Consider the following 20,069-nt stretch of genomic DNA (forward strand, 5'->3'; position numbering starts at 1 on the left):
TGGTGGCGTATGGGGGCTCTCTGCGGACGGAGGGAGGGTTGTAGTTCCTGAAGATGTGCAGCTCGCCTGGATGTCTGTCTGCCAGGACACTGGTCACCATCACCCTGTACACAAACAAGTGAGAGGGAAGAGAAAAGAGTAACTGTCAGAGAGGAGACAGATAAAGTGCCGCCAGCCGCAGAAGACAATTTACATCAATACATTTTTTACTTTCCTCAGTGGTTTCAGATGTAGACTCTATGTAAAGCTTGGCTGCAGTATTGATCATAAACCCCACCTCCTCCATGTTAGCGGATGGGACATGGACCACACTATAAAGTCATCATTTTTCTCCGAAGATGGTGTCTGTCGTTTTATGTAGCTCTAAGTACACTGATGTATTTTACAGTTTTTTAGAGTTTTTGATTTTTAAAACCTTTATTTTCAAAATTTATACAAAACTACTGTCAATGTTTCAATGACAATAAGTGGATCTGTACAGTACATTTCAGAACAATATTAAAACCTACCTAGAAAATAATATTAAATATTAAAACATCGTCAATCACAGAACATATTACGTCATTAAAACACCACTGTTTGATGAAGTCATCCATGTTCTTCATTTCTTTAAAAAACCTAAAATCTACCCAGACTCTGGCCTTCAGCAGCGAGATAAAAACAGGAAGTGCTTCTTGTCCTGTCCTGTCCTCTACTCTGTTCTTCCTGCTGCTGTAGATGGACATTTTGGCTTCTCCTACTATCCAGTTTAATAATTTCCACTTGCTAGGGTTGGATTTTCTATAACCAACTCCTAGGATGAAGGCACTCTTATTCCATGGGTCTTCAAACTGTTTAAAAACATTCTGAAGTGTATTAAAAAGGTAACAGAGTCTTTTACAATCATAAAAAGCATGAAAAACTGTTTCTGCTTCTCCACAAAATGGAAAATTGCATTTGAATGTTGGGTTGATGATAGAAATAAAACTGTTAACCGCGATGGCACCGTGTAAAATCCTCCATTGCAGGTCACCAGTCCTCTTCTTCAACGGTGGTTTGTATAAAACCCTCCACACTGGTTTGACCTTGCTGTCCACATCCAGTCTTCTCCTCCACACCGTGTTAGTCCTCACGCTTGCTTCTGTTCAGGGTTAAAACACAACATTCATACATGGCTCTTCCTTTGGCTGTGTGCAGTTCTACCTGTTTCCAGTCCGTTTTATTTAAAAAAGGTCCTGTGAGCCCGTCCAGATTTGGAGTAAAACCCAACTCTGGGAAAGGGTCGCTGTCGTCGGGGGTTTCCGTTCCAGTACTGTACTCCTGTAGCATCTTTAGCTCCTCGTCTGTGAGTCTCTTAATCCATAGGTTTAAAATTCTCTCTGCCTGTCGCATGGACCTCTGTCCGATGAGAGAAGCCACAGCCGGGATGTCGGTCAGTCCAGGACCTGCTGCATCGACCATCTTCCTCAGGGTTACAGCTCCGGTGGTGCACAGCATGCTGGTGAGGCCTGGTGTTGAGCTGCTCTGGACATCCAGCCTGGCTCCATTGATTAGCGGCTCTTCCAATAGCCAGTGCAGAGAGTTTGCAGGTTCCAGCCTTTTCCATTAAAAAAGGTTCCATGTCTTAAAAAGTGACTGATAAAAAGGAGATAATCCGTAAAGTGTTAGAACCTTAAAATCCATTAAGAACAGTGCCATGTCTAACCCCAGACCAGTTGTCCCCCTCAGGATGCTGCTTGTCACTTGTCTCCAAACAACATCCTGTGGACCTGCGAGATATTTCTGGATGAACTGTAATCTAAAAGTGGCTGCCCTGCTTTGGATGTGCACCAGCCCTTGCCCCCCCTCCTCCTTTGGTAAAAACAATACACACTGGGGCACCCAGTGTAATCTGTCCCAAAATAAATCTGTTAAAATGGCTTGTAGTTTTTGTGTGAGTCCTTTTGGTGGTTCCATGCAGGCGAGCCGGTGCCACAGAGCAGAAGCTACCAGGTTATTGATTATTAATGTTCTGCCTCTGTACGATAATTGTGGTTTCAGCCATTTCCACTTGTTGAGTCTCCCTTGTATTTTCTCAGCCAACCCCTCCCAGTTCTTCTGAACTATGGACTCATTGCCGACATATACCCCCAGGTACTTGAGACCGTCTCTTTTCCACGTCAACCCCCCCGGCAGACTGGGTAGCCCCCCCTCCCCCCTCCCAACTTCCAACGCTTCACTTTTCCCCCAGTTCACTCTGGCAGCTGACATGGTTTTAAAATCACTGACAATTTTTCCGAGTTCTTAAATATCCTTCTGGTTTTTTACACTGACGATGATGTCGTCTGCATATGCTGATAAAATGTGTTTAAATCATTTAAAATCAAACCTTCAATGTTAGCTCTTATCTTATTTAGCATGGGTTCAATAGAAAGTGCGTATAACATCCCTGAGAACGAGCAGCCCTGTCTCACCCCCCTGTGCACTTTAAAAGGTGCACTCAGGCCTCCATTAATCTTCAGTACACTCTCAATGTCCTGATACAAAACCTTGATCATAGCTATGAGACATGGGCTGAGGCCGAACCTCTCCAGAGTCTTCCAGAGGTAAAGGTGCTCAACCCGGTCAAAAGCCTTTTCCTGGTCTAGAGAAATGAGACCAGTTTTTATGCCTAATGAACTAGAGAAGTCCACAATATCCCGAATTAAGGACACATTGTCCAGGATAGACCTACCAGGCACACAGTAGGTCTGGTCTTGGTGAATCACCTGATCCATCACCTCTCTCAGACGGTTTGCCAGCGCTTTGGAAAGGATTTTATAATCTGTGCATGGGAGCGACACAGGACGCCAGTTTTTGATCTCCTGAAGATCTCCTTTTTTTGGCAGGAGAGTTATTACCGCCCTCCTGCAGCTTATCGGCAGCACCAAGTCTCTAAAACTCTCGTTAAAAACAGTTAAAAGATCTTCGCCCAATCTCATTCCAGAACTCTTTAAAAAACTCTACCGGAATCCCGTCGATACCAGGGGCCTTTCCCCCCTCCATGCTCTGCAGGGCCGTGTAGAGTTCTTGCATCGACAGGGGGCCCTCCAACCCAGTGTTCACGTCTTGAGGGACTTTGGGCAGCTCTCCACAGAAAGATTCATACATGGCATTGTTCTCGGTGTATTCACTTTTGTACAGATCATTATAAAAACTCACGGCTCTCTTCCGGATCTCCTTGCTGTCACTGAGTTCTTCTCCTTCAGGAGATCGCAGAGTGTGGATGAGTCGGCCTTGTCCGTTCTTCTTCTCCAGTCCAAAGAAGAATTTTGATGGTGCATCCATGAGCGCTGCCGTCTGGAACCGTGACCTGACCAGCGCCCCCTGAGCCTTAGTGCCCAGTAGGTCTGCAAGAGCAGATTTTTTAGACTTGAGATCTTTAATATGATCTTGATTTCCAGTGGAATCTATTAAATTCAGCAACAATTTCCGTCTCTAGATCCTCCATAGATCTGGTAATGTCTCTTGTAACATTGAGAGTATACTGTTGACAGAGCTGCTTTATCTCCACCTTCCCACAGTCCCACCACAGTTTTAAAGAAAGAAAATCATTTTTTCTTTCTTTAAAACCGCTCCAAAAAAACTTAAAAACATCCGTAAAATGTGCATCACATAAAAGAGACATGTTAAAATGCCAGTATGCACTTCTGGACTTTAATTTAGAGATAAAAACGTTGCACACAACCAGCGCGTGATCCGTAAAACCAACAGGGAGTATACTGCACTTTTTGAAGATGTTAAGATTATGTTTAAAACAATAAAACCGGTCCAATCTCGCCATGGAAATCAGATTCCCTCTGCAATTAGTCCAGGTGTATTGTCTTTTATTATCATTCATCCTTCTCCACACATCACACAGGTCATGAGCCTGCAGCAGCTGCCTCAGTGCATGCTGCGATGCTCTGTGGGGCTCTAGGTGGTTCCTGTCTAAAACATCATCTTCTGTACAATTACAATCTCCTAAAAATAAAAAATCATCAATTTTAACTTTGCTTAAAACTGTGTCTAAAACCTTTAAAAACAGACTCTGTCGGGTCCTGAGACCGGATCATAAACATTCATAAAAACAAAATAAAACTGCTCAACCTTTGCCCTCACACCACCTCCTCCACTTCCAAAGACTCTGGTGTGAAGCTCTTGGAGAAGATGATGCCCACCCCCCCCACTAGTTGTGCTTAGGTGGCTCAGGACCACCTGCCCCTCCCACTCTCTTTTCCAGCCATTCTCATTTTTTGAGTCACTATGAGTTTCTTTTAAGTTTCATTTGCTGGAACATCAGAGACCTCTTCACAGAGTCTCTGGCTCCGTTTATATTCAACGAACTAATGTTTAAAAGACTCATGTTGTAAAATATAAAAACCCCACACAAAAACAGGACTGATTGATAATCAGGATGTAAAACTTTATTCATCATCTTCATCATTGTTCTTCTCTTGTCTAATTCTTTGAACAATCTTCTTTAGTCTATATATTTCCTGGTCAGTGAAGCCTCCTCTGCCTTTGCTGCTCATGAGCAGCCGGGCAGAGTTTGAGAGCTGCTCTTTATCAGAGAAATAATCTTCAATCCTTTCATATTCTTTGTTTTCTGGAGAAACACTTTTATCTTCCCCACACTGTAGCTTCTTGTGCTCTTCTGGCTTCCTGTCCTGAAGTCGGAGGATTCACTGTCAGCAGAGTCGGTCTCCATGTTGGACTCGGACTCTGCTGCTCCTCTCCCTCCTTTCTTCACTGCTCCTTTTTTTGCCTTTGAGCTTCCACTGTTGCTCCTGGTCTTTCTTTTCAGATGAGGAACTTTAAGCACGTCCTCATCTCTCTCCATGTCAATCTCGCTTACTTGGCCCTGTTGGACCCCCCCTGTCCCCTCCTGTCCTTCCTCACTCACCTGATCTACCTGTTGGACCCCCCCTGTCCCCTCCTGTCCTTCCTCACTCACCTGATCTACCTGTTGGACCCCCCCCCGTCCCCTCCTGTCCTTCCTCACTCACCTGATCTACCTGTTGGACCCCCCCTGTCCCCTCCTGTCTTTCCTCACTCACCTGATCTACCTGTTGGACCCCCCCTGTCCCCTCCTGTCCTTCCTCACTCACCTGACCTTCCTTTGGGACCTCCCCTGTCCCCTCCTCACTCACCTGACCTTCCTTTGGGATCTCCCCTGTGACCTCCTGTCCCTCCTCACTCACCTGACTCTCCTGTTGGACTCCACTTGTCCCCTCCTGTCCCTCCTGACCTTCCTGCTGGACGCCCCCTGTCCCCTCCTGTTGTTCCTGAGTGTCAGCTGTTTTATTTCTCTGTGGACATACTTTAGCTTGGTGTCCTTCCTTCCCACAGCTGAAGCACTTTGTGTTATTTGATGTCACAAAAATCATGTAGTCAAACTCTTCCACTCTGAGTTTAAACACCAGGTTCAGGTTCTCAGTCCTGTTGTTCAGAATCATAAATAGATGCCTTCTGTGGGACATCACGTGTTTTAGCAGAGGGGACCTGCATCCTGAGGACACTTTCTTAACTTGAGACACTATCTTTCCGTGTCTGGACAGTTCTCTTATCAAAGTCTCGTCTCTAATGAACGGGGGACGTTGGACAGAGTCACTTTAACCGCCGGTGGCGAGAGGCAGAACTGATACGAACGTATCGCTCACTTCGATCCCAGTCGCCACCACCGTGTTCGCCTTCTCTACGCTGTGTAGAAAGATGACAACCGCGTTGTTCATCCTAGCAGCGGACTTCACGCTGCTGTGCCCCCCCCCCTCCTTGTCTTTAGACTGTTTCTTGTCCTGTAGCATGAGATATAAATTCTGCACGTGAGAATCAACAATCTTCATCACACTACATGGCAGAAAAATGTCTGTATTGCACCTGTAAAGATTAAAGTTATTCATTACATACAATAATTTTGCTTTCAACGTGCTTTCAAATAAAACCTCATGAAATCAAACCCAGGCAGTCAGACGAGGCTCAGTAAGTTTCATCACAGCATTTCACTGTCAAAACTCAGACTTCCTTTCTGTTCTCTTTCTTTCTCACAGAATCGTTCATTCGTCTCCCTCTCAGTTCGAAGCCCTCGTCCCCGTCCCTCCGGCCTCGTTTACCTTTGCTGGTGCGTGCAACGATCAGTCCGGGGGTTTCTCCCAGGTCGTTGTGGATCTCCACATCGTCACCGAACACCATCAGAGCTTTGATCAGCTCCATGTGGTCCATCTACAACCAGAGGAAGTGGATATGCGTCATTCGTCTTTTCAGTAAAGTCTGTGGTTTTCACCCGGTGAGATGTATCCTGTGTACAAACCTTGAGACAAAGGCCTTGTCTAAACTACTGCAGACAACAAACACTCAAACGAGCTTGCTGGGCCAGTAGGTGGCGAAAAAGTCTATGATCAACAATCCACCAAACACCAGAGAAGAATAATGTGTTCCAAGTAAAATTGGGCAAGTCAAGCTCCGGTCAATGTTTGAAATGTGGAGCTGTGCTGCTACATTTAGCTGCACACTTGTAACTGGACCAAGAACTGCTAACACAACTACTGAAACTGGTAAACAGCTGCCATTGTTGTTGTTGTTTCTGGTGTCTGCTCATTACACAAAGCAACAGTCGGCACGTGTGAAGTAAACTGTGACATCATCGTTTCCAAAATGCTTTGTTTTGTTTTTACACACGGATAAACAGAAACCAGGTTCTGCAAAAATCGGCACGATTGGAAGGCGTTTTGTAAAAATCTCTGTATTTGTGAGTTAAAATGCCGTTTGCATTTAGATGAGAGGCCCAAACACAGAGGAAACATGTTCGTTCAGCAAAATATCAGCATTAGCATGGACAACATTCTCGGCTGGCCCCTCAAACAGAGTTCGTCAACATTATGTTATAATTCTTACAGCAACGAAAGATAGGAAGTGTAAAAAACATTTTAACATCAAATTAAGTTCATTTTTCAAAAAAAATAAAACAAAGCCTTCTAATTTTCAAAATATAAATATAAACAACAATAAAAAATGTCAACGAATAAACGTCATAAATCATCAGTGTTTTAGTTTGTAAATTAGCAGGATTACACAAAAACAACTGAACTGACAACCATGACATTTTGTGGAGGGGTGGGACGTGGCCAAAGGAAGAATACACACAGGAAGTTTCCCACAAACTTAACTCAATACGTATATGGTTAATTCCAAGTGACAGCAAACAAGCACACAACTGCAGCTGAAACTGAGGTCTGACTGACTGCGTGGATGGTAAAAACTTTAGAGATGATAGTGCAAGCACATGGCAAATAGTGCTGCAAATTGCACGACACAAAACGATACAATGCAGCAATGTGGCAAAACACCAATCTAGAGATTCCATGTTATAATAATAAGAGAAGCGTAAAAGTGGTTTGGTTGATTATGAAAATGTGGTGGAACAAACTACAATCTGGTGGCCGCCACCGTCTGGATAATTAACTGAAAACGCTGCTTTGACATATTACATAATACTTATTAGCCTTGGTGGAGGTATGGACTGTCAGAGCAACATTCTAGTTTCAAATTAGTTTAATGTTAGCAACAGCTAAGAAACTTGTAAAATGGCAAAGGGAGATGGAACTCTAGGTTTATTATGTTACATCCAAAACACTTCCATGAATATTAAGAGACTATTGCTGCTTACAAATGAAACTTGTGAGTTTGTGGTTATGACGTCATGTACATGGTGTTTAAGTTGTGAGAACGTTGCTGCAAGGCAAAGCTTTACTGACGTTACTGTCAGTATCTAGAAGCCACAGTTACACAATCTAGAACGTTAGTAGGCGAGTCACATAAAAGAGGAAATGCATAGAGCTCTTTTTATGAGGAAGTGATTTCTTACAAGTTGAGATCTGACAAACAGTCTCACACAGACAATCAGACCATTCTGACTTCAGTCTTTTATTTACTCTTTGATAGATTTTTACCATTTAAAGTTTTGATTTTTGATGAGCTTTCACAAAAAGTCATACTTTCTGTTGAGAAGCTGAAGACAACACTGGCCATGTTGTCGACAGGAGCTGAATGTGTGTTCATGGGTTTGTTCCTGTACATCTCAGGTATGAATGACCGTTTATTTCTACAATACTAACTGTGAATCGTAACTGAACCATAAGAAATTAAAATGTTTATCAGCATATTAGTCAATTGTAGATTGAAGAACTATAAAAATGCTTTTCTGTTAAAGGGGTTGGAGCAAACAGCATCTGTGCCTTAAAAGGTTCATCAGTGGATCTACACTGCTCAGCTCAACTTCCCAAATCAAGCATGAAATGGTTCACTGTTCGCTGGGAGGACAACAAGAAGGTTCAAGATCAGATCTTTGCAGATGGAAAACGTGTGAACATATCTGAAGAGAGCAACTTCACAATTACAATCAATGATCTGAGAGAGAGTGATAAAAACACTTACTGTTGTAGTGACGTTAATGACAAACTAAATAAATGCCAGGGGGGAGAAATTCAGCTCCTTGTTGCAGGTACAGTGGTTCAGTTATTTATTATGAATTTATTACTGCAAAAATAACATCAGTGCATTAATTCTTGTTTTATTCAACATCATCTCAGACCTGCAGGTGAAGGTGTTTCCTGCCACAGGAGAAAAGACAGTGTCCCTGATGTGCAGCAGCAGTTGTCCTCTGACTGAAAGCCCTGTGGTCTATATCTGGTACAAGAACACAGAGTTTCTCTATCAGGACTCGTCTCCTTGGTACCAGGAGCTAATCAGCAGCGAGGAATCAGTCACATACTCCTGTGCTCTCAAAGGCTACGAGCATCTCAGAGCCCCTGAAGTCTCAGTGGGTGAGTGACAACATGTGGCTCCATATCCTGGTGCCTTGAATTGTAAAGCTTGTGAAACACTGTTCACCACAGAATGTCGTTTTTCTTTTGTCCAGCTTCTCTCACATCAGCCTGCTTCACTGTGACCTATGCTAAAGGCAGAATGTGCTCAAATCAGCAGAGACCAGAAGATGAGCCGTGCTCCATCACATATCCCAGAGGTGAAGTTTCACAAATAATTACACACAAACACACTCCCAATCCCATACGTCTAAATCCTTTAAATAATGTTCTCACAATTTAAAAGATCGACAGTGTTTGACCAGAGATCGTTAGTTACCTTAGACGTTGAAGCCCGGTCATACTGAGGTCCTGGTTAGGGACCATGAGATATGAGTTCTGGTTGGGTTAAGGTTAGGCATGAATTGGTCAAGAATGGAAACGTGTGTGTGTATGTGTACAAATTAACTAAAGAAAGTATGGATGGATTTTCACTCATCATTACATGGCAGGGATTATCCAGTAACTATTTGGTCACTCAAGTTATTAGCCCATCTCGATTAACGTGGCAGAGATGAAGTGGTGAGAAGCAGTTTGTTTTTTTATTCTCTCCCAACAGAAGTACAAGTACATGTTCAAAAGACTGAAGACTGGTGGTATTTCAAACTGGCCTGTAACACCAGCTGTCCACAGACTGAAGCTCAAACCATCACATGGTACAAAAACAGACGATTGGAGATGGAACCACAACGAGTTCTCAGCTCCTCTCCTGTCTCTTACTCCTGTGCTGTAGAGCACTTGTTCTCAGATGAAGTTTGTGAGTATGAGCTCGTTTGTGGTCTGTTATAATTCATAAACGATTTGAGTCAAGAGCCTGTAAATGGGAGAAAGATAAACTGTTTGATGATTTGTTTAAAATCTCTGTTTCAGGTATTCAGGATAAATACTGCTCCAGAGTGAATTATGTCAACAGGAGGATCTGTGCTCTGCAAGGTTCCTCAGTGAACATCTCCAGTGAATACTCGGATCCGAAGAACAATCAGTCGATGTCTAAATTGTGGTATAAGAATAGGAGAAGTGATATGGCAGCTGGTGAAGAGCTGATAACGAATACAGATCGTATTAAGTTTCATGGAGTGATGAACAGCCACATCCTGACTATCAATAAACTGAACAAGAATGACTCAGCAGAATACATATTCAGAATAGGAAGTGATGCAGGGAGATGGCCGGCTGTTCCTGGGGTGACTTTGGTCGTCACAGGTAGGTACAGTATTTAGATTAAATACCTGCATACTTTCTATAGAGAGTTACTATCGATAATAATAAGGCAACTAATTCAACAAACTAATTCCATTTACCCTTCTTGGTTATTTGGGTTGTTTTAGAAGACACTTGTTCAGGAACGTCTTTATCAACTGACCAATCTCATCTTTCAGATCTGAAAGTGAAGTTTAGTCCTTCTGCGGAGGTGACCGAGGGGCAGAGAGTCACGCTGACCTGCAGAACCAGTTGTCCTCTGACGGACAACATGAACTACATTTGGTACTTGAACAATCAACCTCTGAATCTGACAAAAACACAAAGCAAGTACCTGGTTCTAGACCCCGTCAGCAGTGAACATGCAGGAAACTACTCCTGCAAGGTTAAAATGCTCCAAAAGAGCTCTCTTCAAAAGATGCTCACTGTCCACAGAAGAAGAAAATGGACTCAAGCAGTCATAAGAATCGTTGTTCTTATCCTGGTTGTAATACCCACCTCCATCTTCTTGTGGATTAGGTGAGCATCACTGTGCTCTGCTTCAAAGCAATGACTTTCACATTCTCTTTCACACTAACCTGGCTTCACCTCTTCATTTCACTCTCTAGAAGAAAGATGACTTCCATCCAGTCTCCTAGAACTGAAACCTCCTTCAACTTGGAGGAGGTAAAGCAGAGAATTTTAACAGTTTCTTCCATTAGACAAACGTCCTCATCTATTCAGAGAGTTCAACCGAGTCCAAACAGCAGCTTCAACCATTGTTCTAATGAAACAGAGATGCATTGTCCCATATGTTCCATGAATGTTTTATTTAACAATACTGTACATAAATCACGTTTTATTTTCTCAGTACAATTCAGTTTTGAATTTTATATACATCAAGAGTCATTCCAGGCAAATGCAGCTATATTGAACCCTCCCATTCATTTGACCTCCATTTGGAATCTGTTAATTTCATTAAGAGAATTTTAAATACACAGAAATATTTAATAAAAATGTTTCTCTTGTCTCTTCATCAGATAAGCCCTGGTCAAGTGTACGAGAACATCTCGGCTCAACCAATAGAGGAGGATGATATTCTCTAAAGCAGCGTTCAATTCCCCAACAACAGAGATGCTCTCTACTCACAAATCCAGTCACATCAGCCCCAAGAAGAAGAGCAAAGCCCCTATGCTGTTGTCAGGTTTACACCCGAAACAACACCCGAGTAAACACAGTCTATAAATGCATTTCTATTTCCACTTTCAGGCAAACTGGCCTGTTAGTGGACCTCTAAATTTAGTACATCGCTATAAACAAAGGCCTATTTTTTTATCTGATATTTCCCCCTCCATTAAAAATAGAAATCTCCTTCGACACGAATTTTGTTTTCCTTAATATCTCTGATGGTATCTCTGTCACGACGAGAGCAACAAGACTACAAACACTCAAACAAGCATGCTGGGCCAGTAGGTGGCGATAAAGTCGAGGATCAACAATCCACCAAACAAGGACATTTTCCGTTTTGTAAAATATCAGCATTAGCGTGGACAAGGTGATGTATGGAACATGATAACTGTTCCTGTCATTATCTCTGCATTGCACTTACTGTGCGTTGAGGGGCATCAGTTTGCTGTGCAGCTTCCTGTGATGCACATCTCCAGCTTCTTGATGCCTCAACAGCACATTTGAGAGCCCTGACAAACAGTCACCGCCTGTTTTAGGAAGCAGGAAGTTTTAGTTTCAGTGACCAGTCTGTTAAAACTACATTACTGACTGGTACTCTTCACTGTGCATCAACAACCCTTAAAGAAATACTACTACTTCTGTGAAATGTTGGGATCATGACTTAATCAAGGTTACAACAAAATGTTCTGTAGCGCTATTGATTATCCTGCATGATACAAAATACCCACGTTTCCGACACACAGTGGAGATTCTAAAGTCTATTGGGGCCCCAAGCAAAGATTCCCAGGGGGCCCCTCAAACAGCGTTCGTCACATTATGTTATAAATTATCTTCCATCAACGAAAGGTACGAAGTGTAAACAGTTGTTTCATTTCAAATGTTTTCACTTACATCAGTACATTTTCTAAAAAACTAAAACAAGAACATTCCAAACCTTCTAATTTTCTGAATATAAATATAAACAACCTTAAAAAACATCAATGAATAAACGCTGTAAATGTAACGCTAGCTTAAATTTAAGTGTATCTCCCATTAGCCAATGCTAATGACAGCATTCAGTTAAACTGTTATACTTAATTATCTGCCTCACTTACCACGGTCGTGCTTTCTCCAGCGAGATATTTTACACACCATCTTAGAAATTAATAAAATCTTATAAACGGTTGGTGAAGGTTAACATTACAGGCTGGTTTACCAGATCAGAAATCTCCTAGCTAAAAATGTTAACTAATCTCTAGGCCGATGATAGCTAATAATAGTTATATTACTTCTTTCTCTAACATTAGATTCAAATAAAGAACTTTTAAAATAAACTGTTTATGTTCATATTTACTTGGGTAACAACAGATCTCGCGTTACAGGAAGCTAACGTACGGTTCTTTGAAAAAGAGAAAAATACTCACCCAGCATGAAGTGACTTGTTGATGCCGGTTTTCAGCGACTGCTAACTTTAACAATGTTGGCTAATGGTCGTCTCTAAATGTCACTGAAGTCAAAGGCACAGAAAAAAGATGCAAGTCGAGTAGTTCTTCTTACACATTTACTAGCTGGATGCAGCTACGCTAGCTAAAGAGCTAAATCTTTACTTGCTAAGATGGGACTTTTGTGAAGTCATGCTAGCAACCCTGTAGGCTAAAGCTAGCTAAGCTTAACTACTTGCTTCCTAAACAATTAATTTGTTTTAAGGAATTTCGGCTTCTGTTTTAAAACAATTCTCATTTGGGTATCAGCCGTTAAGTTACAGAAAGCTAACGGCTAAAAAATCTGACACCAAAGGATTTTTCTGTGGTGAAGCCTTATGCTATTGACTGAAGCTAATAGGCTAACATTTTTGTGTTTTTAATTATTTGTGGTGACTAATGTCAAGCTAAATGTGTCTATACTTCTACATTTCATTTGCATTTACACTATATTTTTGATTTATATAACGCATGTATATATATATATATATCTCTAATGAAATATTTGTTATGTCATCTCTTCTGGCTTCATTCTTACCAAATATTTTTTACAGCACCAGAATTAATAAATATGTTTTTATACTGCACCAAACTGTTGAATAGTTTTTTACAGCACCAGTGTTTAATATTGTTGTTTAACTTGTTTGCATTAAAATAAACTTCAGATTAATAGACAACGGATTGTACCTTTAAATAAAGTCAAGTCAGTTTTCTGCTTTTACTTCTTTAATGGCCACAGTGATTAATGAATCAAACATACAGGGGCAGAAAGACACAGAATGAATTAAACTACAAACCACATGGATTAAAGAAACAAATCAGTCATGGATACATCATCTGTAAATATTAATATATTTTTATTATCATACCAGTATACACTTCAGTAATTAATCCACATACAAAAAACATAGGAATTAATTTGTTGCCTCAAGTTAAAGTTCTGCAGGTTGCATTGAGTCGTCTCATTCTTTGTCTTTCAACTCAGTTGATAATTCAAGTCTAGTCTCCGGTCCCATCATAGTAGTTAAATATTTAAAATATGTCGCTGTGAAGTTAGATACCCTGTTCAAAGTCAGTATGAATAAATTATAAAGGCATGAAAAAGAATTGTGGACATATGAAATGGTTTAAATTTGGGTCCCAGACACATAAGGCAGCACTTTTTAATATTGCCCACATCATCTAAGTGCTTCATTATACACACCATATCACCTCATGGAGAATGTGAAGGAAGAATGTGACAAGTGTTTTAGTTTAAACACAACCAATCAGAAATGGATTAGAACCTGTTCAGACTCTATTTGAGGCCAAACACTGCGAAGATCATAAAACCACAGTTAGCGGACATGTGGTACATCCTGTCTGATTTGGTTGATACCACTTCCTCATACGTTGAGCCTGTATTCACATACTTCCGGAAGGCCAACTCTACACTCTGCCCTTCACTGCTTCGTGCACAAACAGAAAACTTGATAAACCACGATAATGATAAGGTCAGTGATAAGGTCACATGATGCTACATAACTTGCTGTTTATTACGCAATGTGAAGTCAGTTGTTTCCTCCATTAGATTTCAGTATTTGTATCATACCAATGGCTTCGTGCCTTGACCAGTTACTCTCATCCTCTCCTGATATGCACCATCTCTTCTGCCCTCGTGGTCCCATCTTCTCAGCCTCCATCTCCCTGCGATTTTCTCATGCGGTCATTTATCCAGGAGCAGATTGGCCAGGGATCGGAGGATATCTCTCTTCTCATATAGATACATCTGAGTTTCCCACAGCATGTCCACCAGGACCGCGTCACTCACCTCATCCAGCATCACCTCCTGTGACAGCTGGGGGCTCAATCTGCACAAATTAACACAGGGGTTTGTCAAGAGTTACTTTCGGGTTCACAGACATTAATATGAAACTGCAAATGAGCCACTGAGGATAATAGGAGTTATGCATAGCTCTGTATACTAATGTCCATATAAATGGTTTACAGTATATGAGGATTTCTGATCCCAGATAGATTTTCTGAAATTATTGCATTAACAAGTGTTGGGACCTGGTTTTTGTGAGACCAAAGTTCGGCCTATATGGTAGTCAAAAGCCTGAAGCCGCATGTCCCTTTGTCTGGAGCAAACCAGAGCAAGGCCTCCCAGGGTGCAGCAACGTCACACAGAGGTGCGAAACCCCCCCCAGGGACACAGGTTTCAACTCCCATTGGTCACTCTGGACCCCATGACCTGTGAGGTCACCGGGCCAATATAAGGCCTGTCCCCACTTTCTTCTGTCTCTTTTCTACAATCCTTCCAAGGGGAGAAGGCTTTCCAGCCTCTTTCCATCCAACTCTTCGAGAGGAGCTCAAAGGTGCAGCTTCCAGCTCATCTCACCAAGGAAACCTCCTCGCAACCCAAGCTCTACCAACCTCCTAGCAGCGATGCGATGTCCTGCAGGAAAACTTCAACCAGCAACTGAGCTACACAGCTCAACAGAATCACCAAGGCAGGAGCCACAAACCAGCAAGACGACTTCACAAAACTGCGAACTGCACAGCAACTCTTTTTCCCCTTTCCACGGACAGGTAACACAACTGGGATTACTAGTGATGTTTATAAGTTTGATTTGTGGGGTTGTGATATATACGCATATCTCTTCACCTAATTAGCTCTGAGCCCAAACATTCCAATAGGGGGGGGGGGGGGGTTATCTTCAAAGTGTCCAGCCGCCATTTTGAAAGCACGCTGACTCACACAGACACATACACATGCATACTCACATACCTATCTTTTTTTAGTAAGTACACCGTTAGTAATTTGTGTTTTTATACTTTATTATATTCATAATAAATGTTTTTCTTTCATAAATGTTTTTTCATTAATGTTGCATAAGTGAATTTTGCCAACCTCTACACTGTCAAGAACTCCATATCCTTCAACTTAGCTAACTATCTATATGGTAATTTTGGTTATAGTTATTAATTTAATTGTTAATCAGAGTTCCAAATTTGTAGTTAGTACTTTTATGAGACTTAATCAATAAATTGGCTATCTTTTCCCTTCCTTTGAAGGGTGGTGCCCCGAGGTAACTTTAATCAATTAAAGTTATTATTTAATATTAATAATTAAATATTATTATTTTATATTTTATTTTGATAACCAAATTTATTGAATGCCGAAAGGCACACCATTTTATGGTATCACGTTTGATGCATTATTGCACAACACAAGCTTCCAGAGGACTGACACACTCACATTTGACTGCTCTTCTGTTCAAACAACTTTATCTGCCAATTACTACGCTTACATGAACAACAATATTCCAACTACTGAGTTTAATCAGATATTATTTTGACAGATAAATAGTTAGTAGAAAACTCCAATAGGATGTTATAAAGCAATTAAGAGGTAAACATGTCTACATGAGGATCGCAATACTTCAAATGTCTTGATTTTTGCTTATTCCGAGTATGAGTAAGGTTAAGATAATCAGAAAATGCTGTTTACATGGCAGTGTCTTATTCAGCCTATTGTCTTAATCAGATCAATATCAGAATATTGGTCATGGTCAGCTATAGCAGCTAAATGTTTACCCTTTGTCAACCAGAAACCTGCGGTCTGTTACACGTCTTTATTATTTAAAACACTGTATAGGAAGCATCAGGGTATAAGAGAGAATGAAAAGTGCGCCACAGAGAAGGTGGTGTGATAAAGATGTTTTGATGGAATAAACGAACGAGGGCAGAGAGCAGAGTTAGTGGTGAAAAAGAACCAAAGCACAGCAAGTTCATTTTCAGCAAACCTGTGATAGATGGTGTCGATCATCTCACACCAGGCTCTGGCTCTGTCCACGGCACAACCATCAGAGTCTGTGCACTGTTCAGTCAGAGAGAGAGAGACAATTAAAAGGCTACAAAGATGTGAAAAACACAACTCTGACTCATGGGACAGTAGAAATCAATGGTTAAGAGTCCAACAGGCTTTTTATTTAACTACAAAACAAAGAGTTGGAGACTGAAGCAGCGGCCGTAGCTCAACTCACACAGTCCACCAGCATCTTGCCCAGCTCCTTGGCTCCTACAAAGCTCTTGGCCAGCTCCAGAGGATTGGAGGGTCGGAACACATCCACAGAGCTCACCACCACCTGAGGGGGTTTACCTGCAGACACACGGGAGCACGTTTATGATGCAAGTATTCACTGATCTAAATTTATTATCACTGTACTATGAAGATTTCTGTGCAACTAGGTAGAACAGAGCTGTTGCATGTTTACACTGAACCAAACACGCTGAGATATTGTGCCTCAGTGAGGGATTTTAGACAACATGACAACAACGGTGCCTACACCCCCCAGTCCAACTTAGTACCTTTTATATAGACTGGTCAGGAGGAATAAGGGCTATAGTATGAGATAGACATGCCATTCATGCTCTTGCCAGCACAAAGTGGTTGTTGACACTTTCAGATTAAGAAAGTGATCTTGACTTTTGAATTTAGTTCAGACGGAGCATGAAATATATTATTAGTTGTGATGAGACACAATGAAGTGGCCTACCTGTCCCAAGGGAGACGACTATACCCAACTTCTTGATTTCCTCCCTGTGGCCCTGAGAGGCAGGAGTGTTAAGATGAGTTAGAAAGTGAGGGAACAGATAGATGAATGACATAATGAGACAAATATACTTAACAAATCCACGTGGGTTAGCGATTGAATGAGCAATTAATGGATGGGAGCAATACAAATATGAAGCTGCTGTCAATGTGCCTACCTCCGCTTTGACAGCTTTGTTGTACTGATGGATTTCTGACATGGCGTCCAGTGTCGGGTTATTGGCCAGCAGCCCTCCATCCAGAAAGCGGGCCATTGGTCGGAAGTAGGTGGGAGCAGCACCGCTGGAGCGGGCAGCTCGCCACACGAGTTGTTCTGAAGGAAAGACAAGAATATGAGAATGAGCCGAAAAGGCAGTTTTTAGACTCCAAACTTCAGAGAAAGATGCTTAACGACTTAATGGTTAATTTTTCAAACTGCTCGACAATAAACAAACACATTGATCGATGGTGAGAAGGACAAAGAGCTGAAACGTATTTCTTTGCTGCTGTGCCTCATAAGTACATATGTTTACACATTAACGTATTTAAATTTACGAGTTAATAAAACTTTTTGACAGAATTAGACTGTTTGTGAAGCTGTTCCTTGCAGATGCTCGTCGTCTCTCAATCACACCCACACACCTTCATCTGTCACCTTCCCACGCTTTCTGGGCGGCTCCTCTGTGTATCCTACTATCAACACATCCTCATCCTCCCATCCTGCAACAACAACACGGCAACAAGTGCACTTGTTCTTGGACACAGTGACACACAAACTCACATTCACACAGAGCTTTTTCTTTTTTTCTTTGTTTTTACTATTGAGATTTAAAGTCACCAAAGGTAAGATTTGTCGCCATCCAGTGGTAGTTTTAATGCACTCCATTATTCTGCACTGGTCTAAGGCCAACGCACACAAGTGGTAATTCTGGATTACCTTGTGGGATGGTGATTGGTTGGAATGTGGCAGTGGTGGCGTATGGGGGCTCTCTGCGGACGGAGGGAGGGTTGTAGTTCCTGAAGATGTGCAGCTCGCCTGGATGTCTGTCTGCCAGGACACTGGTCACCATCACCCTGTACACAAACAAGTGAGAGGGAAGAGAAAAGAGTAACTGTCAGAGAGGAGACAGATAAAGTGCCGCCAGCCGCAGAAGACAATTTACATCAATACATTTTTTACTTTCCTCAGTGGTTTCAGATGTAGACTCTATGTAAAGCTTGGCTGCAGTATTGATCATAAACCCCACCTCCTCCATGTTAGCGGATGGGACATGGACCACACTATAAAGTCATCATTTTTCTCCGAAGATGGTGTCTGTCGTTTTATGTAGCTCTAAGTACACTGATCTATTTTATTATTTTTCTTTTCAGTTTGGTTTTAATTTGTAATTTGACGCCAGAAAAACCGCGCGAATCATCATGATTGACAGCTGAGACGGTCTCACGATTGGTCGAGAGATCACTACTGCTCAAGCTCTGGCTCCAAATCACATCAAAATCACAAGATGGCAGCACATTTATCTGGGATATTTTGGCCTCATCTTTGTACAGTGGCAGGAAGCATCTTTATTTACAGTCTGTGGTTTCAGAGCAGAGTCGGTTTCACCCAAAATCAGCTCAAACCTTCAAAGGCACAGTAAAACAAAAAATTGCATTTCAAGATGGTTGATTCAATTTCTCCAAGCAGCAGAAACTAAGAAGAAACACAGATCCCCACAAGAAAGAAACGCAGCCTTCTTTATGGAACTAATTGGCTGAACACTGAATCTTTGAGGAAAGTTTTTACGAGTATTGGTTTTATTTTTGCGTATTTTCCTGTGGTGCAGTACTTTACACAATCATGTAGCTAACACTGGAGCATTTTATTACTTAGCCTGTGAGAGCCTTTTCGCTGCCACTGTAAGTTTTTTTGACTAATGTGTAGTGAGCCCATTCATAAGAACAGTTACCTCGGGTATTGGACGTCTGTCATCTTGGTGTTCTCCCCAAACTCTTTTTTCAGGAAGTCCTCCAGCGGTGCGGATTCATAAGGTCGTGATCCCTTAAATACCTGCTCCTTCATCCTAAAGTACAAGCAGCGCAGGTACTCCATAGACTTACCTACATGTAAAAGAACCGCCATTATTGTTTTGATGCAGTTTTATACAAACAATGTGGAGTGGAAAGGGAAAAACACAAACCGTGGACTATAGCGAGGGCCAGGATGCCCCCGGTGCTCGTGCCAGCGACCCAGTCAAAGAGCTCTCTGGTTGATCGACCGGCCTCTTTCTCCAGAGCGATCAACATCTGGATCAACACGAGACCCTTGATACCTCCACCATCCAGACACAGCAGACTGTCCATCCTGCAGCAGAGGAGAACAAAATGACTTCTTTACACCCGAGAGCTTTGTCGTCTCCAAATCTGCAACATTAATATAAAAAGATCGGTAGAAACTTTAAGGTTTTTTAATACTTGGTATTGTAAGTAGAACTAAATCTGAAAAAATAAACAAGGACTTCTCTTTATCTTAATAAAAACTACAATCCTCAACATCTCACAATGTTAAATATGGATTCACCCTCAGTCTACGCCCAGATTGCAAATGATCAAATATCTGGCTGAAAACAATCATGTCAACTGTAAAATATACAATGAATATAAAAAGAATGATTGACAATGTAAAAAGGCTTCACAGTAGATACAGCTCCTCCCTGACCAGCGGAGCCGTGAGGTAAATGTGAGGAACAGGTGGTTTTACCTATGGTTTGAGACTTGGCCTTGAAGGTGACGGGGGGAGGGCTGCCAGGGGAGGGAGGGTGGCAACGCTGGACCCCTACACTACACAGC

At 41.8% G+C, this 20,069-nt stretch overlaps 1 protein-coding gene and 1 long non-coding RNA gene across 2 annotated transcripts in view; one reads left to right on the plus strand and one right to left on the minus strand.

The window, feature by feature from the left end:
- Nucleotides 1–8,445: 8,445 nt before the first annotated feature.
- LOC117761995 lies at nt 8,446–8,952 on the plus strand. The gene is made up of 3 exons (XR_004613908.1): nt 8,446–8,476; nt 8,565–8,798; nt 8,894–8,952. It is a non-coding gene; the product is annotated as an uncharacterized LOC117761995 (long non-coding RNA).
- Nucleotides 8,953–13,502: 4,550 nt separating this feature from the next.
- Nucleotides 13,503–20,069, minus strand: part of LOC117761923 (85/88 kDa calcium-independent phospholipase A2-like) — a 33,535-nt gene continuing 26,968 nt past the window's right edge. Inside the window, exon 12 of the mRNA XM_034586281.1 lies at nt 13,503–14,387. Within this exon, the coding sequence (XP_034442172.1) occupies nt 14,370–14,387 (18 nt within the window). The 3' untranslated portion in view covers nt 13,503–14,369. The remainder of the gene's footprint in view (nt 14,388–20,069) is intronic.

The sequence above is a fragment of the Hippoglossus hippoglossus genome, chromosome 1 (assembly GCF_009819705.1).
Source record: "Hippoglossus hippoglossus isolate fHipHip1 chromosome 1, fHipHip1.pri, whole genome shotgun sequence".
Classification (NCBI taxonomy): Eukaryota; Metazoa; Chordata; class Actinopteri; order Pleuronectiformes; family Pleuronectidae; genus Hippoglossus; species Hippoglossus hippoglossus.